General features: G+C 38.2%; 1 protein-coding gene across 2 annotated transcripts in view; it reads left to right on the top strand.

Moving 5' to 3' along the window:
- The window catches only part of brinp3a.1 (bone morphogenetic protein/retinoic acid inducible neural-specific 3a, tandem duplicate 1), a 49,376-nt gene extending 23,476 nt beyond the window's left edge, over positions 1–25,900 (top strand). For both annotated transcript variants that reach the window (XM_044200190.1, XM_044200189.1), the window contains exons 5-8: positions 12,342–12,447; positions 12,881–13,117; positions 18,109–18,331; positions 23,957–25,900. In XM_044200190.1, coding sequence (XP_044056125.1) covers positions 12,342–12,447; positions 12,881–13,117; positions 18,109–18,331; positions 23,957–25,073 — 1,683 coding nt within the window. In that variant the 3' untranslated portion in view covers positions 25,074–25,900. The remainder of the gene's footprint in view (positions 1–12,341; positions 12,448–12,880; positions 13,118–18,108; positions 18,332–23,956) is intronic.
- The last annotated feature ends 282 nt before the right edge of the window (positions 25,901–26,182 follow it).

Below are 26,182 nucleotides of genomic sequence, written 5' to 3'. Positions count from 1 at the left end.
ATTTCTTTGAGCTCTATTTATAGTGACAAATCTTTCCATCGCTTTCTTGTTTTTAACTGCTGTGCACCTGGAAAACGCGCGTGCAGTCTACTCACCTGCCTCTAATCACGCCATCGACCTGCAGTATATCTGCTCCGGCTCTTCATCCACTCATCGCCAGATTGTTGTTTAACCTCCGTAGATCATCGCCTGCTTCCCTGGTTCCCATTTGCTTTCTGCCCGTCTGCCAGCCATACTTCCCTTCATTCTCCACTGCCCATGCCATCTTATCTTATTACCTCTACACTCCCAGCCAGCTCCGGATTTCCATCCCCAGTTTTCATTCCATCATAATTCCCCTGTTCTCAATAAAAACCTTTTATCTTTATCAATCCCTGTCTGAGTCCTGCATTTGAGTCTAGCCTGTTAAAATGTAACACAACCATGAGTGAGCTGTTGTTGCCAGTCTTAGCTGCAGCATAATTACTGTGTATTTAATAGCATTTTAAATATTTTAATGTGATTTTAATGTTTATTTGTGTATTTTTAGATTTTGCATTTTGATACTTTTCAAAACGCATTTTTCAATATAAAATGTAAATGTCGCCTTGTTTTTTGATGTGGTGAAGCATTGCAGTACTATTGGCCTATCCTTAAGGCACCCCAGGGTGCCATGTCACGCACTTTGTCCTATAGCTGGCATCTCTTGCATTATTATGTTAGAACAGTTTTGATCTGGAAAATGATTGATAAAGTGATGACTTGGCAGTGTTGATGAGCCACAAATGTAGCTGTGAAATTTAAGTCAGATATTATTTTTAATAAAATAAACTTCATACTGTATAAGCCATTAAACTGACTGATCTGCTTGACATTATTTCTTTAGGTGGTTGATTAAAAATATAATATTTTCCTTGATAACCTTGCATGCACTTTATAGTGCTTTGCTGTGACATTTGAGCAAACATGTGCACCTGCATGCTTAATGAGCAAATGAGAGTTCCACCAAGTGAAGAGATGAAGCAAGCAGTATTGTTTACTTCCCTCCTCACTCTTTCATGTGCACATTTACAGACTCTTATATGGAACAGCATGCTATGTATATCAAGATATGCTTATGATGTAAATATCATCCTGCATCCATCTTTTACTCCTCTATACCTTTGGGGTGTGTTCATTCATCACTCTGTCAGTTGTTATCAAAAAGAATGAATTGAATTGGCTGAGTTTGCCCTTCGCACCACAGACTGAATTCTCTATGCTTTCTGAGGAATCTGTTCCCTCACAAGGCTTTAATGTGTTTACACTAGCTTGTGGTAAACAACAGATTAATGTCACAGAATGTAGGTAATATCAGCAACCTGCAAAAACACCCATCTGAGACACTGTCAGCTTCTTCAGTCTGTTTGTCATGTGCTGTATGCTGTGATTACACCTGCCTCTGCAGTGGTTTTGTGATTGGATGTACCACACCCAAACACATCTGACCTTATTATTGCTTTAATATGAACTTTGTTTAGACTTGTGGTGGGAGCGTTTTCTTTTCTATTTTTTCTTCTTTTTTTTTGAGGCCACAACGACAATAAAATACCTTTTAAACATTAAAGTTCTATCTTGACCCTTGGGACAATTTGTTTGAGAAAATAATATGAACTCAAAGTTCCACATACTAGCTTTTTTTGAGCCTTCAACTAGTGCTCTATCTTCAGCAGCGTGATGGCGTCATCACATGACCTAGGAAAGGTCACAGACTTTAAAATAGCTTTAGGAAACAGATATTAAGGTACCAATTTCAATTAATGTTAGCATTATTTGTCTGTGAAAACCATGTATTTCCAAAACATCAGCCCTGTTTTCAGCTTTCTGACCATGCATTTTTCAGATCGGTTCAAACTGGTTTTTAAACGGTTTATTTAGCTTAAGAAAGAGGAGAATTTTCTCAACCCATGAATAAACTCTGTCTTTAGGTTCACCTGAAAAGATAAAAATGACCAAATTTGGACATACATGGTTTCATTGTCAGTGATGATAGTAATATGTATTATGTGGGACCAAAGCTACAAACATTTTTTTTTCTGTTAACCCTTTGGTCTATCAAACGTCAGAAAACAGTGAAAACTTCTATAATTTCCCAGAGCCCAGGGTGATGTATTCAAATGGCTTGTTTTCTCTGATCAACAGACCACATTACAGTAATATAAACAGAAATCAGAAAAAAACAGCAAATCACATTAGAAAAGCTGGAGCTAGCACATGTTTGGCATTTGTACATTGTAAAGCACTTTGTCTGTTAAGGTGGAAAAGTGCTTTATAAATATTCTATTTATGATTTACCATTTTTGCTTGATGACTTAAACAAGTTTACAATTAGTTTACACAATTTATTGATTATCTAAATCATATAGTATTTTTTTTGTCGAAAGACTAATTAACTAGTAGATGTTTGCATTTGTACTATGGTATTATTTGTGACCTAATGAAGGTCTACCTACCAAAAATGTCTTGATAAGATAAAGTGTGTACAGGTGTTGACAGTGTGCAGGATTTCTTGATTCTTCTAGTCATTTTTAGTCCTACACACACGATGCTTACCCTGTGGTGAGCAAGACATATTTTGAAATGAAGAGTTGTGAATACTACATTTGGTCAGATTTTGAACTAGATAGCTTTGATTTCATATTATAAATATGGGAAAATAATGGGAAAAACTTGTTTTAATACACTCCATTACTCAGATTTTCAATTTCCCAAGTTACATTTGGGGTTTGAGCAACGCAGGACTGGTATTTCATCAGTACTTTAATATTCTGTGATGATTTGTGATACAAACTCACAATTTATTATTAATTTACATGCCTAGATTGTACATAATGATTGGTTGAGTGGTATGTTGGGAAGGGGATGTCACTTCTTATCAGGTAGAAAACAAGCATTAAGCAGTCTCTAAGAGAACTCCGCTGGAAAAGCAGAAACATCAGGGTCTATTTCCCTCATTCTGACTGCATAGCTTCAGCTAAAAAACTAAACTGCTTGCCTTTTACCGAGCCGCAGCCCATTTTTCATTGACTTGTCCTTAGTGATGCCCCACTATACAGTCCATGAGAGATAAAACTGTACATTCTCTAAAGTGAATTGGCAAGAGGACGTAGAGCTGATTTGGCAGCCGTCATTGAACCAAAGTGCTGCTAAAAACCCCTCTGATTGAGATGAATAGAGAAGGAGCCCTCTGGGGTGCATTTGTTTGTGAGGCATTTTCAGGTGACTGATGTAAAATATTCACAGCGTCAGCAGCCTTTAATTCCGAACATAGGTTTTTACCTCACCCCAATGAAGATGGATGCCAAAACAAAGCTGCCTTTAAGAAGAGCACTGGTCCCCTGGTTTTAAGAGATAACATATTAAAATGGTAGAAATGCCTGGCCTGAAGGCCTGGAGGACTGAACATAGCTGCACTGGAAAATAATCAAAGACGGGAAAAATGAGATAGGAGAGTGGAAAAAATGGCTCTGCTGTTACATAGTGTGATGAATCAGCCCTTCCATTTCAGTAATTTCCTTTGAGACCCTCTGTCATTTGTCAAACATTTTGTAGTATGAGTTAAGGTGTCGTGAGAAGAGGACAGACATGCCTTATTTAGCAAGCCTTTTAGCCCAGGATCAAAGTGCAGCAGGTACACAGGAAATGCTGCATCAATCAATGTGCTTACCTTTGATTTGCAGCTCAGGCTCCTCTGTATCGAAGATTCATTAAACTAAAGTTGGGAGGAGAATATCATTGACGGGGAGGAGAAGTGATAAGGAATGTTTGACCCAATTTGCTGTGCGAGTCTTGAGCGTTCAGTCAGTCATGCTGCGTTACGCTTCATTTGTTGGAGTAGAGGAGAACACAAGTAAGACTCGAGTTTCAGAAATCAGATAACGGCTGCTGAGGAACGACTGCAGAGAACACGGCTCCCTGAGTTTGGGCCAGTTTTGATGGCAGTATAAACAAAACAAAACCAAATAAAAAAAACATAACACTGTCAGTTATCGTAAGTGTGATGAATAATTAGTTACAGGCAGATTTATTTTAGCATCTTCATTATTCAGAAAAGAACATAAACATTCTTCTTTTGTCTTGTCTTGCCTTTTCACCATGTCTTCAACCCCTTAACCTTTAATAAGATCTATAGGTTTCCTTCCTTGATATGCAATAGGTGAAGAGACCTCATATAATTGTATGGTACAAATAGATGGAGGATAACTCCTGGCTTTAATGTGAATTCCGATGTCAAGATTTTTAAGAATCTTAAGTTCTTCCAGCTATTTCTCTTTAATCTGCAGCTGTTTAAAAGAAGTGAAGCATGGAGAGCAAAAATAAATACACAGAATCTAATTTGCTCTCTTGGCCCCTTTTCAAGTGAGTGGTACTTCCTGTAAAAGAGCATAGCTTAGATTCCCTTAAAGAGACTCAGTGAACATAACACCACATACAGTATTATATTCTACTTTCTTCTTCCAAAGGTCCCCCTCTCCCCTGTGGCTTCGAGATGCTTTTTTTCTATTCTAGGGCACAATAATCTCATTCTGATGCTATTTTCTTCCTCTTCCCCTTTTTCACATTAGAGTCTAAGCCAGTGCAACAAAGTGGTCTTAAAACATACATTGAAATCCTCAAAGACTGAATAAACAGGCGTAAACGTAACTCAGATGCAAATGTAGATTTTCACATCTGCTATGCCTGATTAAGTGAATGACAATTCTTGAAGGTGCAGCGATTAAAGCAATTTTGAATTGAGCGATGACTTTAATGAAACATTAATGCTATCTTGTACTTTTTTCCCAGCAAGCAGAAAGTGCCGCCATTTAATGTCCATTGTTGCTTAATCTGACAACACAGGCTCACTAAGTGACATTTTATGCTGTTTTTGTGGAATTATTCATACGAGGGATTCGCAGCAGTGATGAATCTTCATCAGTAAAATGCTCTCGCCTAACTGGTCTTATAATAATATTAAAGCCTTTCATTTTTAAATAATGGATGTGCCTCAGAGCCATCTGTATCAGTGGACCATGTTAACGGGCTAAGTGCTGCGTTGCCCTGCCAAGGCCCCACACCAATAACACAGAGGCTATCATCCATCTATATACTGTGCAAGCCAAGGCACAGTTTGATTTAGATAATACAGGTATTTTAATAGCCAACTTGTAGCATCATTTCTTTTTATCATGTTCATTTAATTCAATTTATTAGTGCTAAATATTCAGTTCCAGCTTCTCAATGAAATCAGATATTTTATAGTGGTGACTTCCTGCTTAGTCAAGTTCGAGAGAGAAAAGAATATTGTGAATTTTATTTTATGATATATTTTACATTTCTTCTTGACTGATGAACATTTGTTTTCTATTCTTGTCTTTCATTATCCTGCTTTCTTTATTTGCTGTGTCATAAACTTGCTTTTTGCAAAAAAACACTATTATTTTTGTAGCAAATAAAGCACATTTGTACGTGAGAGAAATTGAGAGGTGTGTGAGAGGTTTCTGTGTGTATGTGCATAACCTCTCTAGTGGGAACACTGGGCCTGACCAAATCTCCTCCTCTGCTGTAGAAACTGAGTGAAACTAGCAGCTGTGCAGTGTTCAATCCAGTTAAGATGCCAAATACTGGCTCTGGCTCTCACCTGCTACAAAAGTTGAAGCGACACGTCCTAAGCCACTGCACTTGTGTGCTGTGTTGTCTGAAGTGGAACTATGTCAACTTTCCAAGCAGCCGTGTTTCCCTGAACAATGTGTCTGGCAGCAGGCAGAGCTACATTTTCACCAGCAGTGTAATACGAAGCTAAAAAGGATGCCTTCAGGGCTCACTTGAGAATGTTTGGTTACTGCTTGAATATACAGACTGGTTAAATTAAAGGAAAAACTTGAATAAATGAGTGGAGAAACAGAAATGCTGATGCTTCCATACAGGGCATGAGCGCTCAGTGAATGGTTTGATGAAAATGACGTGAATCATATGTGCTATGGGATTGACAGCTACCAGACCTCAACTTTGTTGAGCACCTATGGAAGACTTTAGATACTAAATAAGAGAATATCTTATAATGGTATTCATCCCTCTAATAGAGTTCTAGAGACTTGGAGAATCTATACCAAGGAACACTGAAGTTGCTGTAACAGCTCGTGGTGATCAGACCTGACTAAGATACTTCACCCATCACCCACATGTAGTTGACTTGCTGGTCATTACCTCTCCTTTTTACTTGCTGTGGCGCAATATTTTATAGGCATATATGCAGATTCATACTTGTGAAGCTAATTGAGCTTTTTTTCGCTTGTCAGCTTGTCAGCTTGCTGGTTTAAGGATTCTGTGCACAATGGTGATTGGCGATAGACAGACAGATACAGCACAGGAGACTTTAAAAAGGACAAAAATCACAGCTTAATGGAAAACCGAAACAGGCATTGACTTTTGTATGATTGGATTTGTAATTTGAGCATACATTTCTGAAAACTGGTAATTTGCTTATAGGCTAGAAGTTACACAAGGAATATTTTCAGGATTAATAAATTCTAAAGGAGTATTTAGACAGTGAGAAGACATCAAAAGGCAAGCCTGGAGGGCAAAGTGAAATTCATCATGATAAGATAAACAAGTCACATCCACAGCATGTGTAAGCATCACAAACTGCTTATTCTAGGAAAGCCTTTAAGTGCAATTAAATGTTCCATTAAATGCAGCTGTTAGTTATTCCAACACAGTCAGCACAATTATCTTGTACTCAATTATGGCACATTAATAATTCCCCCACCAACCAATCCATGTCATTTACATCTCACTTTTTGGAATCACTTGTATGTTTTCTAGCCTTTACTAAAAAATGCCCCATGAGTTCTTGAAAGCAGTGAATTATACAAAAAGGATTTTTCTTTCTGGGGTCGATTTCTAATAGAGAAGGCTGACTGTACACACATGCTCTGCTCCACTGGGTTCTTTCTGCAGATGGTCTCATTGCTATGCATAGAAAAGCCATCTTTAGATTTGCATTTGGTCAATTTTCCCCTTTAAGTTGGACATCTGTCTGTGTTAGAAATTAATCTGCGGATCCCTACGGAGGCTGCTCGGATTTTAATTAATTGTGTTAACACGTCAATAATAAAAAAGAAGAATGGAAGTCAGTTTCTCTCCCTCTCCCACACTCTCGCTACCTCTGTCTGACTGTCCTGCCTAAAATGATGATATCTTTGTATTGAAAAGACTATATTTTAGTCATTGTGAATTGAAAAACAGTGGCTTAGTTACTGTAAGTATTTTTTAGTAGGAGACTGAAAGAGACACTGGATGTATATCGTACATTCAGACCTCCCGGCTTTTATTCATCTTCATGTCTCTCTGTATTTAGTTTTCTCATTGACCTTGTAGTTGTCAAAAGTAGATGTCAAAAGAAAGACAGCTTTTCTGCCCACAGCTGCAAAAGTCTTCCTTTTCCTCTTGGCCGGATACCACGGTTGCTGTCATTAATCTAGCAAGGAGAGGTTGTTACTTATATTAGACCTTTGGGAAAATATTAAAAGAAGACACCGTCATGGTGTTTGGCAATAATTCGCAAGTGACGGCGAAGGAGATGGATTCCCTTCAGGTTGGCAGTTTATCTTTGCTGCCCATGGAGTCTGGATACACACGTGCTCTAAATCAGGCTTTTGTGAAGGATGATTGAGCTGAGATTGTGAACATTCTAACTGTGAGCTCAAAGGAGAGGAGAGATTCTACAGTGTTGTTTTGTGTGTGTCTGTGTTTTATCAGCACAAATCTGGTGTTATGTCTTTGAGCCTCGGATATAGTTGCATCTTTCAAGACTTGCAGCAAAAGTTGTGAGATCTTTTCATGCCTGTCTCAGACGGTATTCTGTTCTGACTTTTCTTGCTTGCAAGTTTTTACCCAACTTCTATTGTTGAACTCTAAATTTGGAAAGTTTTTTTTCATTGTAGTGATGCAGTATGTCCTCATCACTGTGTGAAAAAAAGAAAACTCTCTTTGACCTCTATTTCTATTTTCTGGTTAATTTAGCTGACTTTCCATACTTTCCATATTATATAACAATTATTACGGTCCCTGACTGACTGCTTTTGCTGACTTTGTCACTCTTGCAAGTTTGCTTTGCTTGTGTGCATGTTGGCCTATGCCATCAGTGTTACTTTTGCACTTTTGCCATGAATGGTAGCAGATATTTGCTGCTCTTATTTCTGTTTTTATCAATTTGTGTCACATTCTTTAACGAAAAGCTCATCTGATTACGCCTGGGGGTTATAAAACCTACAGCAGCAGCCTCAAAAAAGGTTTTTCTCCAAGAGAAAGGCCAAATGTTTCCATGTTCTTATATGAAGCAGTATGATATTAGGTGCACTCATGTTCTTTTGTGAGGGAGCCTGCCGCATGAAAACTGCCACACACACAAGAACTGAGTACAGTAAGAAATATGCTCCTGAAATGTTTTACGTTCCAACTATGGAGTGGAATGGTGCTGTGAGAGTAATCACCTGAATTTGCATGACATGGAGCCCAGAAACTCATTTTTTAGCACGACCCAGACCACGTTTCCAAAGCACAGCAATGTTTTAAAACCACAAGGCCCTTGAAAATGAACACGGTGTGACAATATCCAGAATAATATTAGAATAACTAATAGTGACTGTGGAATAAAAGACTACACAGTATGTGTTTGGCTACATGGTCACCTTAATCAATGTTCAAGAAGAATACTATAATATGTCTGCTACACATGCTTGTACACAGTTACTGTGTGTTAAAACTACATGGTCTACTATGTACCTTAATGCATCAGTCTCTGATTAATTTTGACAGCAGAGTATAGCCTAATGGGTTTAAAAAATTTAAGCAGTCTCAATAGAAATAGTTGGCTTTTTTCTTGCTTTCTTTGTGTTATTGTATTCAGTCAACCCACATATTGAAATAAATGTAAATATAGAATTTGTTTTGGAGTTAAGCCAGCAGAGATGAAGCAGTGAGTTTTAATAGATCACCCAACTGGTAATAGAAATAAACACATTCAGCTCGAGTGGAGTTGTGGATCAGTTATCTGCCTGAACAGCTTCAAAAGCGTCATTTGTCCCAGAGAATCCTTTCCTCCTGGCACACAGGAGGTGCTTTTATTAAAAACAGGAAAAAGACAGGTTCATTCTACTTGTTCATAAATAAATACAAGCAAGCAACAGATGCTATACAAGAAACATTATCTAGTCTTCTACACTCTATTAGGTTTGCTATCATTTAATTCTTGTTTACCAAAATGTTACATTAGTATTGGACACTCGATGCTTAAATTCCACATCTGTTACAAAAACAGATTTTCTACTACTTTTTTTCCACACTGGCGTTAGAGTTATGGTGATTTGGGATTCTGTCACAGACCAGTTGAAAAGCTACAAATCACAGGTGCTGTTTTCATGAATTACGGCTCTCCAGCACAGACACAAGGACACAGTGATGTTTACTGCACAGATTGTTTATTCGGACAAACACCGGCTTTTTGACAATCTGTACAATCCTTGCACACACAACTCACTGTCCACAGGCCTCTGTATGTACACGTCTTTTCTCAAATAAACATTCACTTCCCAAATATGAGTTGAGACTAGACAGAGTTGTCTGTATGTCAGTTGATGTGATTTTTGGCTTCTCCTACTCCTACATGGTTGAACCTGTTCTGAGTCAATTGACCTGACTTAGAAGGGTATGTAAAACCAAGTGACCTCTCCGCCACTCATGACAGAGCACTCATGAGCAGATCTTCTTTCCAGTGCTTTTTGTGGATTGAAGCTGTCTAATGTGACTTCGATACAAATCCTTAAAATAGGAAACGTTTTCATTGCTAATTATGTACACATAGCTGTTTTGTGACAGATTTTAGGAAATACAAAAATGCCAAAATGACACATGGAGTGTAGATAAGTAAGATGGCCATCTTCTATAGACTGGCTGGTAGATGACCCTCTCTCAGTGCCAAACCAACAACTTCTGCCAACTTGCGCCTCACTTCATGTCACTAGATTTGTACAAGAGTTCTCCTGGGACAAGAGAAACTCATGCTAACCAGATGTATTTTCTCCCCTGAAGCTGCAGTAATTTAATATCCTCCAACCTTCAGTAGCTTACTTGGGGTGTCATATATTCTCTCATGGAGACTTTACACATCATACACAGCCACATCAGTTTTCTCTGGGAAAGGTTTTTGTGGTGAAACCTTCTCTGCATTGTTCTCTCCGTCACCAAATTGTCAGACTGCAATTGTGCAAACTGCACTCTTGTAAAGAGAATGCAAAAAAGGTGACTTTATTGGTCATGACTGAAGTAATCACACCTACTGACAATACTAATCCCATTGTAGTTCTGTTTTCAGCTCTGCCACAGGTGCACCAAAATTGCCAAAAATCACTTGTTATACCATGTAGGTTCACATCATACACCTTTGATAGAGCTTTGTGTTGTATGACACTGATCTAAAAAAAAAAAAAAAAAGCCATAAAAAAGTGACAAACTAGTGTTAGAAATGATGTTGGAGGTTCTATAATCATTCTCTCTCAGTCCTTTAGCCACCAGTAACACTTTTGAAACAATTTTAGCCACCATTTAGTTAAATTTTACGTGACGAATTTATAACCACAATAAACCTCAAATGTACTAGAAGCGTGAGTGGTAGTGATATATATAACAACACGGGATGTTGGACGTGAAAGGACATTGTAATCTTTGTACCATTAAGGAATAAAGATTCATTAATGAGCTTATGATATATCCGTAGATATATCACAAACAACAATTCTGCATTGATTTTAAAGTTTGATGTTTTTGTTTATCGCTGTGTCTCTGTAGGAGATGTTAAAAAAACTAACATAGCTAACATTTCAGCATGCACACATAAGTAAGTTTGATTTGATTGTTGTCAATGATTTTCAGTTCTTCAAAATTGCCTTAAAATTAAACTGGAGATTTTAGAGCAATAGATCTATAAACTCAAACTGGCAAATGTGCAGGTGTATTTAACGTTATTCAACCTTATTCTTATTCATGGTTAGCATAAGTGCCTTATTGTTTTGTTTTTAGCCATGCTAATGGCATGTCTCTAGGCAGGGCAATGTCAGTCTGTTGGTTGGTCCACCACTTTGGTCCAGACTGAAATATCTCAGCAACTATTAGATGGATTGACATGGAATTTTTCCCCAGAGGATACATCATACTAACTTTGGAGATCCCCTGAACCTTTTTCTAGTGCCACCACATTTATGGTTTTGAGTGAAATTTCTCAAAAACTCAGATCATGTCCCCCTCAGAATGAATTGCAATAACTTTGCTGATCCCCTGACTTTTTGTTTAGCACCATCAACAAGTCAAAATTTTAATTTGTCCAATGCTTTAGTTTATGATAAAATACGTGCAACACTTAAGACATTCCCATAAGCCTCAGCTGTACTTTGTGTTTAGTATACTAACACACCAAACTGAGTGAACATGGTAAACATTATACCTGCTTAGCATCAGCATGTTAGCATTGTCTGACGTTTGCATTGCTGCACTGCTGTACAGCCTCACAGTGCCTCTAGGATAGCTGTAGACTCTTGGTCTTGTTGAAATAAGAGAGCACTTTTATTCAAGATAACTTCATCCAGGATTAACAAATGAATCCTCCAACTGCACTGGAGTTAATGTTTAGTTGCATAATATTTAGCAATGTTATAGGAGTGCAATGCTAAATTGGTGGAGTATGCTTTTAAGCTACATTTGAAGAATGGGTCCACTATTGAAAGAGATGATTTTGTTACCGATCCTCTCATCACATTTCATCCTGGAGTCCTGTAATAATATTGCATAGCTCATGTAGAAGTTTGCACCAAGCAATTACATGAATCCTCAGGTGCGTATATAATTGAATAGGACATGCTTACACTAGCATCACAATGGAATTTAGCATCTTATGGGTGTCAGTGGGCATCATAATGGGTAAACACAGTGTAGAGATGAATTTGACAGATGACACCACAACTTTCTCATTACGCTTTACTCTGGGGATCCTTATCACAAGTCAATTTCCAGCCCACTAGCTCACAAAGACATTCTCCTAAATATGATTTGCACAATGGAGAAGTCTAAATAATGCGTAATACACTTTGTGTTTCTCAGAAGAGGAGATAGTGAAGGGAGAGGGTGTTGTTAATCTTATTCTGCATGACATTTAGTCATGTGCTCTCTTTTCCTCTTGCTTTCTTTGTCCTTTATCTCTCTCTCTCCCTCTCTCTGTATATTTAATGCCATTAGTGGGTTTATTTCTCAGTATGGATTATTGTTATGTGCCTCTGTTTTCCTCCCTTTAGGTGACCGAAACAAGGACGGGCCCTCTCGGATGCAGTAACTATGACAACCTCGACTCTGTCAGCTCTGTTTTGGTTCAGAGCCCTGAAAACAAGATTCATTTGCAAGGTTGGTCATCCATAATTGAACTCGCCCAATTTCTGATGGAATTGTCACAGTGTCTGTTCTCTGGCAAGCTTATAACTGCAGCATGAGAGTGTCAGAACGAATTTAGCTTCAATCACTCTTTCGCTTTTTTTGCCATGCATGCTTGCAGAGTTCTGAAGTGAATCCCAGCCAGTAATGATTCAGAACAAAGGTAGCAGAACTGTGCAGTAAAAATAAAACTTTAAATGAATATCAGCATATTGCATGACATGACGCCAAGCATGTGTCAAGCGTGGCAAAAAAACTGAGAAAATGAGTGCTGGCCTTCATTGATTTACAGATCTAGCATACAACAGCCATACGAATTTTCTGCAATACCTAAAGTACACAGCTCCCTCTTCATTTATTCATGTGACATTTCCATGTTTTTGTCCTGCTTTTGTCCTTGCCTCAGGTCTTCAGGCCGTGCTGCCAGAGTACCTGAGGGCCAGGTTTGTGCAGGCAGCTCTCAGCTACATCGGTTGTAATGAGGAGGGCCAGTTTGTGTGCCGTGACAATGACTGCTGGTGCCAATGCGCCATGGACTACCCACAGTGTAATTGCCCCGAGATGGATCTGAGGGCTATGGAAGCCAGTTTGCTGAAAATCCGAGATTCCTGGAACCTAGCCAACCAAGACTTTGAGGAGTCAGGTCAGTGTTTCCCTTTTTGCACTCATTCAATGGCTGTGACCCACCCACTGACAGCAAATTAGACCCTATTGTTAGATGAGCCGATGGGCAAAGAATACAAAGACGGAAAGTCATTTCAAAAGTCAGTTTTAAAGCAGCATCTTGCAAAATTATATGAAAACAACAGAGAAGAGCATCATATTAACTGAAATTACTTAGATTTTAGTTTTCCCAAAGTTTTAGGTGTGGTCATAACCTATAAATTCTTACATAAAAATGTTTACAACAAAATGTTAATCTGTCTCATAAATGTAAAAAACTTTTTTTTTAAAAATCTCTTGACTTTTGTAGGTTTTGGTTAAAACACCATCACGAAACAATCATGTCATTTTACATTATCATTATATACTGTATTGTGATATGGTAAAATTTCTGCAAATTGGTTTGAGAAACTGTTTATAGACAAAATATTTGTTGGACAATCTGCTAAATTAAATGTTTGACAAATTAATGTACTTTACTCACATTGATGAAAAAATCCTGTGAATCCAATAGTGCCATAGAGCAGTCCTGCTTATTGATTGGCAACATGTTCCTCAGTGGCCTACTACAGCCAGAGATATTAAAGGCATAACTGACTCAGTAGAAACGGCATAGAAAAATCTCTATCAGTTGACAAATCTGTCATCTCACAGTGTACGTTGTCAAAACACCTAACCCTCTTCATCGGCATTCAAACAACTACCTTTTGCTGCCATATGAGCCTGTCAGTGTACAGAAATTGCACAGTGAAAATCTCAATGTCCAGAAAATGAAATGGCAGCATTTACAGTAATGTGACTAGGTCAACAGTGATTCAGTCAAATAAAGGTTTTTCAGTACCGCAGGTGGGGCTGTCACACCTCAGTAACTACAGTTGCTGTACTCGTTCATGCTTTTATTTCCAGTCGACTAGACTACTGTAACGCTCTGCTCACAGGAATTTCTAAAATACATCTTGTTCGACTACCCCTACTCCAGAATGCATGAATTAACTAGAACAAGGATGTAGCAAGGATGTGGCTGTATTAGCCTATGATGTAACCTGTGAAGTAATACTTTGAAGTTCAGTTGCAGCCAATGTATCATTTAACCTTATTTTATTGCCAGCTAGGTAACATGGCAAAAAAAGGCCATCAACTAACCATTGTGCTCACTGGGGATGAGGGTGGATTATGCGTTCGCACAAGCTTTCAAACAAGCTTTTTGCAATGTGATCTTATTAATAAATAAACACACTGTCTGGTGAACATTTTGACTCTTAACTCAGATGTTGCACCCTCACAGTGCATGACATATTTTACTGAATGTTCCAACATGGCTCTCTTTCTGTGTCCCCATCATTATTGAAACTGTGAGCTGCATTCACAGGCTCTGAGGGCATCTAGCTCTTTCAGTCATTTCCAGCCCTGCCTTGAGCTTTGTGCACCTTGCTGGCTGAGTGTGATCTTACTGGCTATATGCTTCTGTACTAAGGGCAACTTGATTAGCACACAGCTGGAAATAACTTAAGCAGCAAGGTGCCCTGAGAACTGCAATTTCAGTGCTGTATTAAATAAAGAAAATAAGTAAGTATAAGTAAGTTCCCTTGAAACCCCTGGGGATCCACTTGTATATTTGATCTAATAGAGAACAACTAACATCAGTAGCAGAGCAGAGAGATTAATAATCATGACTCTGGTTGTTAAATGAGGTTTCCACAGTTAGCTGATGGCGGACATGATTTGCTTCGACCATCCACTGAGTGTGATATGCTTTAATTAGGAAACTATTTATTCTATTGCTGGATCAGTATCTTAAAAGATGCAATACGTTTCTTCACTGCTTTATACAGTTGCCTGGTGATCTTCAGTTTTTAGTCAGACAAATAAGAGTCATATTCATAATAGTATATTGAAATAGATAGAGGACTAAGATCCATTGACTAGGTACTGATCCAAGATGTCTTGGTCAAAATATATTTAAATATTTTGCATTTGTTGTAAAATGAATTAGAATATTTGCTTAAAATTAACTCAGCTACTAAGACACAGAATGTATTAATTGTAACCTCATAATTTAACATTTTAAGAAGAATCTACCAAATAAGCCTCTTAATACACATCATTACCCTCCACCACCACCCACCAATGTTATTTTAATTATACCCAGACAGTGTCTGTACTTGTGCTCCACCAAATCTGACAGTGGCTTCTATTTTTAAAATCATACAAAAGGGAAACGCTGTTACCTTCCTGGGTTCAGTGGATGACAATATAATAATGGTGGGTAGAGAGTGAGTTTACAGGGATAAGGTATCGTCTTGGTGATAAAATAAACGTCTAGCAGTAGTTTCCACCTTCCCCAGGAAACTCGACACTTTGAACAGGTTTTGTTACTGTTTTGTGTACTGTATTTAATAAATCAATATATTCTCCTGAGCATAAAATTGTTGATATAGAAATACACAGTCGATTTACACTGATCACATAGTAGTAAGCAAGCAAGCAAAGGTTTATTTAGCACATTAGTTTATTTAGCACATTTCATTCCAGGTGGAAGCACAATGTGCTGCACAGAGCGTGAGCAACCCCCGAAGTTGCAGCCACAAAATATTGTAAAAATAAAACACCAGACATAAGTAAGTACAGTTAAAAGAGACATATGAATAATAATATTATGTGAAAGTTAAAAGTTATAGAAATAAATAATAATAATAATCTATTAAAACCATAAAAATTAAGAATTAAAACAACTAAATAAAATAATTAAGACCAACAGTCGACCAATAAAAATTATAGGACATGAGTTAAAACCAATAAAATAAGAATAAAATAAAATAAAAGTTAAAACCACCAAACCCAACTCCTGAAAAGCGCAGCTAAAAAGAAATATTTTGAGTTTGGTTTTAAAAGACGATAACGTTAGGGCACACCTAACATAATTGGATAGGGAGTTCCAGCAGCTTGGATCATAAAAGCTAAAGGCAGTTTCACCAATTTTCGTGGAGACGGCCTGTTCCAGATAACCTAAGCGATCTAGCTGGTTCATAGCTCACAAGCATGTCACAGAGATATTCAGGTGCCAGACCACGTAGGGCCTTCAAAACGAGCATCAAAATTTTAAAATCAAAAAAATTTACTGGGAGCCAGTGTAACGACCTCAGCGCAGGCGTTGTATGGTCGTATTTCCTTGTTCTAGTTAAAACTCTAGCAGATGCATTCTGGAGCAGCTGTGGTCGAACGAGATGTTTTTTTAGAAATTCCTGTGAGCAGAGCGTTATAGTCTAGTCGACTGAAAATAAAAGCATGAACGATTTTTTCAGCATCCTCCTGGGATAAAAAACTCCTTACAACATACGTCCTGCTGTAAATATTTGCTAGTGCACATTTGGCTGAAAAAGATCCCATAAAACTGCACTATTTACTCCTGCTTGAGTAACACGTGTAGAGACTACAGTGCCCAGCTGTTTTAGGAAATTACTGATTTGTCCCGGAGCCAGAGGAAACTTCTTGGACGGGCATCTGAATTCAGCCAATAAAACCACAGCATTACAGCTAGATGTAATTTTGTGCAAAAGACATCACTCTTGAGAAAACTAAATTTTTGAAGTGCTGCTGTTTTGTTAGATTTTGTTCATGCTAAAGAGGCTGTCTAAATTCAGGCCAAACTTTCCTGCCACAACAGATCAATACAGACAAATTACTACAGGACACTATACAAAATATTATAGGAAACCATCTGGAAAGTTTGCACTGCCGCAATAATGAAAACAAAATATATCACGGGTGACAGGGACCGGGAGAGGTGGAGTGTAAAGTGACAGAAAAACACAATAGACATAATATACCTCACCCACCCGGGGGTGGAGGGTTGCTGCAGCACCCTCAGCACCTCTCCTTCCCACGGCTGTGTCTGAGAGTGACGTGTCTGTGTGAAATCTCCTCAGGACCAGCTGTGCCTTATGTCCATGGCGCATCAATCAACAGTGGTCAGTGAAAACTTTCACCATGGGCAAGCATTACACTCCAATGCCCCCCTTGGCGACGGGCCTGTTATTGAGCTAAAAAGGAAAGTATATATTCATGACCCATTTTTAAAGAAATATTTACATCTTCAGTAGAAATGAATGGGCTTGAGGCCTAGTGCCACGGACAGCCTGCTGGAAAGATGGAACGTTTCGGTTTTGGTCTTTTCATGGGATTTGTTAACAATAGGAAAAATATAGAATAACAACAGAAGGCAACTTCTTTACTTAACAAGCAAATGAACAAACATGGAAGATTTCTCTTCTCCTTAGGAGAATGTCTTAAAATCTTTCTCTCATCAAAATGTAGGCCATGGAAAGCACCCCCAATACCCTTTACATATATTTTATTACTTGTTGTTTAACTTATTAATTCGACTTATTAATTTCACAGGAACATGTAATACACCTTGCATAATCACCAGGGATGCCATTGACACTTAATTGGTTTTCTAATCAGATGCTGTATTATCAAGATAACGTTAACTAATTACAAACAGTGCAGTAATTTTCTCATCAGTGTTGCACATCGATTTTCCATCCAACCAATGATGATTACAATGATGATGATATTGTTCTTGAATGCCTTGGAAATCTTTTTTCCGTGTATTGTACTGAAGGACTGACAGATATTATCCTCTGTGCTCCTTGTCCATACTATTTTCTCACAGACAGACCTGTGGTATTAGCCCTGGAAAAGCTGTTGGCTGTTCATTAATGGAAGAACAAACATCTTACCCCCACCCCATATTTAGCTCTGCCTTTTCCATTAGCATATGCGTCAAACAGTATCACTTCCAGTTTGCCCTGCGGCTCTTGAGCCAATGTGGCCTCTGCAAAATGATTCTCTCATCTGGTCTGACTAAATTATCCAAATATAGTTGGAAGAAAGTGAGAGAATTAGTTTTGCCTGTGTTGGTGAAGAAAAGTGTTCAACTCTCATTTTGCATCTCTCCCTGCCTTCCAGATGAGTTTCAGAACTTTGTTCGAAGGCTTCCCACATTCTACGCTCTGAACATGTCTGCCATCCAGTACTTCTGGAAAATGGAGCCGACCATTCACCAGCGCTACAAACAGCTGGAGCTCAGCACCCAGCAGCTTCTGAGCAAAGCACGACGCATCGTCAAAAAGCTCTTCACCCTCAGCAAGAGGTGTCGAACTCAGCCCAAAATTATTATGCTGAGGGAGAGGTGAGAAGCTGATAAGTATTCCTGCTGACCTTTCTGTTGATACGGATGTGGAAGTGTGTGTGTGTGTGTGTGCATTTCCTTGTGGTTGTGCATGTGTGAAAATAAGCAAAAATTCCAAAGCCTGCAGCCACATCACAAGTCCTTTCAAGCAAGCTGCGAACGGCAGTGCTCATTTATTTTCTTCAGCCCACTGTGCGCAGTGCTTTGTTATCCCCCCAACTAGGCATTATGCTAATAATACACACAATATATAAGTGCTTTGATATTCAACTGAGGTCCTACTGAAGTGAGCAATAGTGTCACACCTGATGACTTGGCTGCACTCCCAGCCCAGGACTCCTTTACATCCAGGAAATCAAAGCTATCCTCCTGTGAAATTAAAGTTTGCAGTGTTTTAAAGGAATATGCTAAGTTTGGGAGATTTTCCTGTTGGTTAACTAGCCTGTGATGAAATCGTAGACAAAAGTTTTCCATGTCTCCTCAGTAGATCATTCAATCTATTATTTGTGTTCTTCTCAAAAAACAAGTCAGTCATATAGCCTGCAGACTCCAAGCTTATGAAAAAGAAATGTGATTAAGTCAGTACTGCTGATGCAGCCAGGTTTATTTAAGGAGCCATTTCAGGTGAGAAACCAAATATTCATCCTCTGCAATGTGATTTTTAGCTGCAGCTACAGTCTCCCATTGCCCACCACCTTCACGTCCTGTTAAATAAGGGAATATAAACCCTGTTCATTCAAATGGTATATTATTCTTTATACCAGCATTTTACCAATCACCTACAAAATCTTATAAGCCCATACATACACACACAAGATGTATTGTAACCTAACCTAATTTTCTGCTTTTAGAGAGATTTTTTTATTGCCTGTTCAACATAGCAGATGCTAAAGTTTTAGTATGGAGCACAACAGCCAGTGAACTACAGTTGGTGCACACCTTTATGAGATATTTACTAAGGATTTACAGTCTTTTTTAGGCACTAAACAGCCAAATTAATTTTGCCTTATTAACTAATAGACGCCAGTAAAATGGAAGAAAAGCTGCACCGCTAAGTTTGGTCTCATGCAGTATGTACTTTAAGGTGTTCTTGTGTAGAGGCGTAAAATATGGGAGGAGGGAATGGTAATACAAATAGCTGTTGCACTCTAGGAGGAAACTGCATCTGAAATGTTATGTCTGGGAAAAGCAGGTGTAAGACTATAGCCAGGGACAAAGAGAGCGAGAAAGACAGAGAAATAAATGCAAATTAAAAGATGCATTACAAAGTTACTTTAGAGGAGCTCTCCTCTTAGCACCACAACACAAGAAAAAAGCTGCAATGCAACACCCTGTTATCTGTCGCACAATTTTTCCTTTTTGTTTCTCGCAGGTCCCTCCTGCCTATTTTTCCTGACTTTTAGTGTCTCACAGTACTCCAGTCCAGTGCAATATGATTGAAAGAGCCAGTAATAGTCATTAAGTAGGCTGCGATACTGTGTGTTTACAGAAGTAAGGAGTCAAAGGTGTTTTAACAGTTTTACCAATCTCCCACATTGACTTTCCATAACTCAACTCAATCACTGATCTCTTTGTTGAGCTGACATCAAGCTATTTAATATTTCCTCACATATTCTAAATTACCTTTTGTATGGTCCAACATACTTAATAATAATAATCTGTTCATATTTATTCATTTCATAAGTATTAATAATAAGGCTGTGTTGTTATTAGTCATGTTTGGTCTTCCAAACAAAGGAAAATGTCATACCTTTTGTTTGTTTAGCACCTGGCTAATAAGGTCACAAGGCTTGTCAGTATTTCGTTTCATATTGTGTTTAATATCTACTAACATTAACATGACTTTTTGAAAATCAGTGTGTGTAAGCTAGAATAACTGCTATATTAGCCCAATGCACCGCAATTCTGTCGTTGAAGAACAGCATGCAACAAGCAGTTAACATTCCTGGGTAAAGTTAAGCTTGCTAGTCTGAAGAATTGCAGTGTTATTAAAGTGTGTTTTGCAGTACCTGCTGTATATAAAGTGAAGCATGCTTGAATGAAGTAACATTAGATTAAAGCTACATTTCATATGTGATTTGGTATATTTTCTAAGCTTTATGTTAATTGTAGCCTAAAGTGTGGATAAATATATACATTTTAAGTGAAATAGTCTTACCTATAGCACTCTGTAAGTCATAAAGTTAAAAAGGTGATATTTCATGATTTTGTATAAATAGTAATGCTAATTAATTTTTAGTCTAAGGTTTATAATACAAGATCTTAAGAGTTGTGGTTGAATATTATTGGAAGATGATAAGGCTATAGTGATATAGTCCATCTTGTGTTTTTGTTTTTCCTCTTAGCTCTTATGTGTGTTGACAGTGTGTTCACAGCATGTTTATGGAGCTACAGTATCGTGTATCACCAGTAAAGTTTATGTGAACCATCAGTTGAAGAGTTAGACCATCATTCCGCAAAGGATGCTGCACATACAGCCTTCCTTTTGCGGAATGAATACACACTTACAGTTCCGAAAGTGTCTTCTCTTTAACCAATATTCCGAGTTCAGCAGCAGCTCTCCAGACACGCACGACGCGCGTCAAAACAGTCCGGCATCAGATCCTACTTAGCGGCACTTTATGCAATCAGGTGAACTGCGGCTGGGCTTAGTGACATCTATAGTCTTGATTACTCATGATGCAACTACGAGCTCACAAAGTACTTCAGCAAAACTGAAAAAGATGATGAAATAATAAGTGACTTGTAGGATATGTGGCGATAAGTCCATAAACAAGGCACATCCACATGTGTAGCACCGTGTGCACTGAATCTAATATTCACTATTTCTCAAAACTGCAGCTGGACAGTATCTGGGGCAAATTTAGGGAGAGCAGTAAATGCAGTAATGAGATATAGTGGGAGTGATGAAAGTAAATACTTAAACTGGATATTTTGGATCATGCTGTGATAAAACCTGGTGCTCTCAAAAGATCCTAGGAAAAGTCACTCTTAGTTCATATTAAGAGGGATGAAAGCCAAGCAGAAAGAATAAAAGATGCAATCCCTGCTTCAAATAAAAAAATAGCATTTTCCTCTATAACAAAACCTTTTATTAGTTGGATACCATTTATACATTTTGCATTTAAAAAATCCACTCAAAAAGACATTGGCTGACTTTGACAAACTGCGAGAAAATGCACCGTTCTACATTAAATAATACAATGATTTCCTTTTTTCCTCAGCGTCTTTCCATATTGCCTTGTGTGTAATGACTGAGTTCATGGAGGCTTTTTTTCCTTTTTATAAAAGAAATTAATGCATCTCTGCAGCCATTATGTACTGAAGCATCATGGTCTTTGTCAGATGAAGAAAAAGCAAACAGAAATATATCATATGCTTTTCGACTTAATGCCGCAGATCCATTTTGGAGTTTCTATTATAACTTTCTAGTACAGTCTATGAAGATGAGGACAGTATGTGTTTTTCAGTTTTGAGCTGCGCTGTCTGAGAATACAAGGTGATGGAGCCACACAAAACAACTGATGTGCTTTTAATGGAAAAAATGTTCTGTGGACAAAAAAGTTTTGCTCACTAGTGAAAGTTTAATCTGTGGCAGAAGGAGAAAGTTTGTGTGTGGCACTGATCTGCGTGAAATGAGCTGACAGACAGTGAACAGATTGCAGAGTGAACACCCAGCTTCTCTTTGGCCCGTACTGCACACGTCTCCATGACAGTTTACATGTCCTGCTGACAAAAGGCGCTTTATAAGGGCGGGACAGCTTCCTCTCTCTTGCTGTGCACAGCCTCCACTCTGGAGGTGAGATATGCACAACTGACTCCAACTGATGAGTTTCAGAGAAGCTGGGTACTGTTAAGACTGTTAACACATTATATCGACTGTCTTTTGACAAAATGTCACCAGATTTTAACTTTGATTTGAGAAAATGTCTTTTGCCCCTTTCCTTTTTCCTCCACGTCACACTCTGCTACACACAGTGACTACTGTATACTCACTGTGATGTTGGAATACTGTATGCAAGTTGCTTGTTGGTTCAAAGCTGATTATAACTGATTTGAAGCAGACAAACACCACTATTGAAGTTTTCTATAGACATTGGCTCCACATTCTAATTATTTTTTTACATATATTTGTTTCCTTCATTATGGTGGAATTAAACATATTTCTTGCATTTTCTCCCATACTGCTTAACAAATGCAACAAAAACTGACATGCTCATTTGTCAAATTCCTCAGTAATGTGTCTGACAACATAAATATTTTTAAATGCTGAAATATGGCTCATATATTTTGCTCTAAATCTGGTTTGTGAAGTTGTGGAAAGAAACTTGGCTGACCTTTAATGACTTGTAAAATGTAATATTCATCCTTCAAGTTAAAATTCCCAGTGCCGCACACACTATGCAGGCCAGCTATTTAGTCAAACAACAAATGTTATTTTTTCCTTCAAACATATGTTTTTGAATGTAAATTACTTATACATGCACCGTTGTTTCCCCTAAATTAATTTAGCTGCTGCACACGACCACAATAGCAAAACTGCTAAATCTGCTAAAGAACAAAAGATTGGATGGATTTAGAAATGTGACAGATGTGAAACAAAGAAAGTGAAAGACTAATTTATGACATTATATTCTTGTCTTTCGGTCCATCTGTTCCTTTTTTCACAAACATTCTCAGGAATTTTGATTTACCATTAGTTTGTGTTTTAGAATAAATAAAACATTGAGCAATGGTTACTTATACTGTATAGTCCTAGTTACTGAATCTAAATCATGACTCTGGACTGAATCATGTAGCAAAAGACCCTAATGTTTTAAAATCAGATATTCTGTGTGTTTATTATTATATAACAGTGTTCTTAAAGGCCCAGAAGACATATTTTCTTAATCAAGATGGGTTTTACATGAAACCCTGCATTTTGCCAAAGTTTGAGCAATAATGGTTTTAATAGACGAGAAATGTGTGTATTAGTGTTTTTGTCTGTGCTCTTCTCGCTGGTTTAAAGTGGATGAGGCTGTGAAATTTAACAACAGAATTTGCTGTTATCATGCCAGGGGAGATATTGTCAATCACCTGATGAAGAAAATTAGCTAACTTATTAGTACTTTTAGTGCTTTTTCTCTAACTTGACATCTTTTGCTTCTGTAAGGTGGTGTATTTCAGATGAAACCAAAGCTGTGGACAGGGTATAATTTCTAGAAAGATTTGATCAAAACATTCAGGGATTTGAATGGAACTCTTAAACGTGGGCCTTGCTTAGCGGGCATGAGTCAGGGACACAGGATAAAAACTTGGAAAATCTATTTTTTATTTCATTGGGTGTTTAACTTTGATATTTCTTACTTGGTCCCATATATTTTATCTATTAGACTTAAAACTGTTTCTCTTAATTTTTCAGGTGCCTTAAAACTTTGTCACATAACTCAAAATTGCCTATGGTCATTCCCCACATGGCATAATTTCTTTAATTTATGTGTTTCTGAGCAAAATGAAACATTTTTAGTAAATATACATTTATTATGAAATTTTTAATTAATTTAATTTAATTTATTTTTATTTTATTTATTATATAGATGTATTTATCTACAGTAAATCTTACATACTGCTCTGTCTCTGTTGCAGGCCCTTCAGCTATTGGCTGAACTACATCCTCTCCATCATGTACTGCAGTGAGAACAACCACATCGGCTCCTACCTGGAGGAGACCAGGAGCTGCTCCTGCCCCTATGAGCACCGCCCCTGCCAGGGTGTGATACCCTGTACGGTGGGCGAGGGCACCTCCTGCGCTTCCTGCTCCTATGAGAACCGCTCCCGCTGTGCTACGTGCAACCAGGGTTACATGTTGAGCCAGGGTGTGTGTCGCAACGAAGTGCCCGACTCCACAGACCACTACATCGGCTTTGAGACAGACCTGCAGGACCTGGAGCTACGCTACCTTCTGCAGAAACGTGACAACCGCATCAGCATCCACGGGATCTTTGTTAGCAACGACGTCAGGCTGAATAACTGGTTCGACCCGTCATGGAGGAAGAGGATGCTGCTGACGCTGAAAAGTAATAAATACAAGTCAAACCATGTCCACATGCTCCTAGGGATGTCTTTACAGATCTGCCTTACCAAGAACAGCACTCTGGACCCCATGCTGTCCGTCTATATCAATCCGTTCGGGGGGAGCCACTCGGAAAGTTGGATCATGCCCATTGACCAGACTAACTACCCAGACTGGGAGAGGACTAAATTAGACCTTCCCTATGACTGTTATAACTGGACTTTGACTTTGGGCAACAAGTGGAAAACATTTTTTGAGACAGTCCACTTTTACCTACGAAGCCGGATCAGAGGGCCCTCAAGTAACGGGAATGGAACTGTATATTATGAACCCTTAGAGTACCTGGAACCGGGGCGAAATCTAGGCTACATGAAGATCAACCACATCCAGGTGTATGGCTATAGTATGCACTTTGACCCGGAAGCGATCCAGGACTTGATTTTACAGCTAGACTACCCATATACTCAGGGATCGCAGGACTCAGCCTTGCTGCAGCTGCTGGAGATCCGGGATCGGGTCAACAGGCTTTCCCCACCCGGAGCTCAGCCTCTGGATCTCTTCTCCTGTCTGCTGCGGCACCGGCTCAAACTGTCCACCACAGACGTTGCCAGGATCCAGGCAGCGCTGCAGACTTTCAGTGCCAAGCAGCCCAACTCGATGGAATACGAAACAACCAAATTATGTAGCTAATAAGTGGGCAGGCGGCCAAGTGCACAGATGACAGAGCAGTTATCACACAAGCCTGGTGATGGTTAAGAGCAATTCTGGAGCCGTGCAAGGGACATTTGGGGGACATGTTCATTGTCGTCATGTATCTCAAGAGTGCATTTGAGATTCTCATGTCAGCTTTTCGTATAAATTTGTACAACATTGTAGAATTAAGGAGGATTTCACCAAACTTGCCTCATAGCTTTTTTCTCTCCTGATGAAGATAATAACTTTGGCAGTTAATAATATAAATTTAAAACTCTACTACCACTGATATGTTGCCATGTGCTGACGTTTGTAGGTTGCACAAATTTGAGTCACTCACATACGTAAACAAAAGCTTTCACTGATGAAGTATTACCCAAGCAATGTAATCATCTCACAAATATAAACATTTCAACACCAGCATGTTTTTTTTTTGTTTGTTTGTTTGTACTTTTCTCATCACATTTATTTTCCGGGAGCAAAAATAAACATAAGTACTTGTTTTACTATCATGGTCCTTCCTTTTAACCTGGAACATGATGGGCACATTGTTTTTAGCTTTCCATACAACAATAAACTCACTCCTGTTTTTAAACTCTACTATACATTTTTGTAAGAAAAGAAAAAAAAGCTAAATAAACAAAATGAATAAATAGATGCTGTATTACTCCAGATTTGCAGAGAAAAAAATTACACCACAATCACAATATGTGTTACATGTGCTTTTATTTTTATAATGCTGTTGTTTGTGAAACAAAAGTTACAAAAACACTATAAAATGTATAATACAATTTGTTAATACACTAAATAAAATACATTTTTATGTGTGGTCTATAGTTGGTGTACTTAATGTGATATTAATGACTGCTTATTACTGAATAGACCTTTTAAACATAAAGAGTCATTGCATTTGGGTGTTACAGTAAGCCATGCAGAACTTTTGCAGCTATTATTAAGGCTATTTTTTCTTGCTATGACATGTCAAATATCGGCGGTGAAAAAGCTCTGGGCCCTCTTCGTTGTTTGTCGATAAGTGAGTTAGCTTGACTTGATTTTTGAGGATATGACACAAGCCTGTTTTTTTCAGTTATTCAAAGCTGGCTTAA

The sequence above is a fragment of the Siniperca chuatsi genome, linkage group LG6 (assembly GCF_020085105.1).
Source record: "Siniperca chuatsi isolate FFG_IHB_CAS linkage group LG6, ASM2008510v1, whole genome shotgun sequence".
Lineage (NCBI taxonomy): Eukaryota > Metazoa > Chordata > Actinopteri > Centrarchiformes > Sinipercidae > Siniperca > Siniperca chuatsi.
The sequence above is the reverse complement of the archived record's forward strand: the minus strand, read 5'-3'. Positions and strand labels throughout refer to the sequence as shown.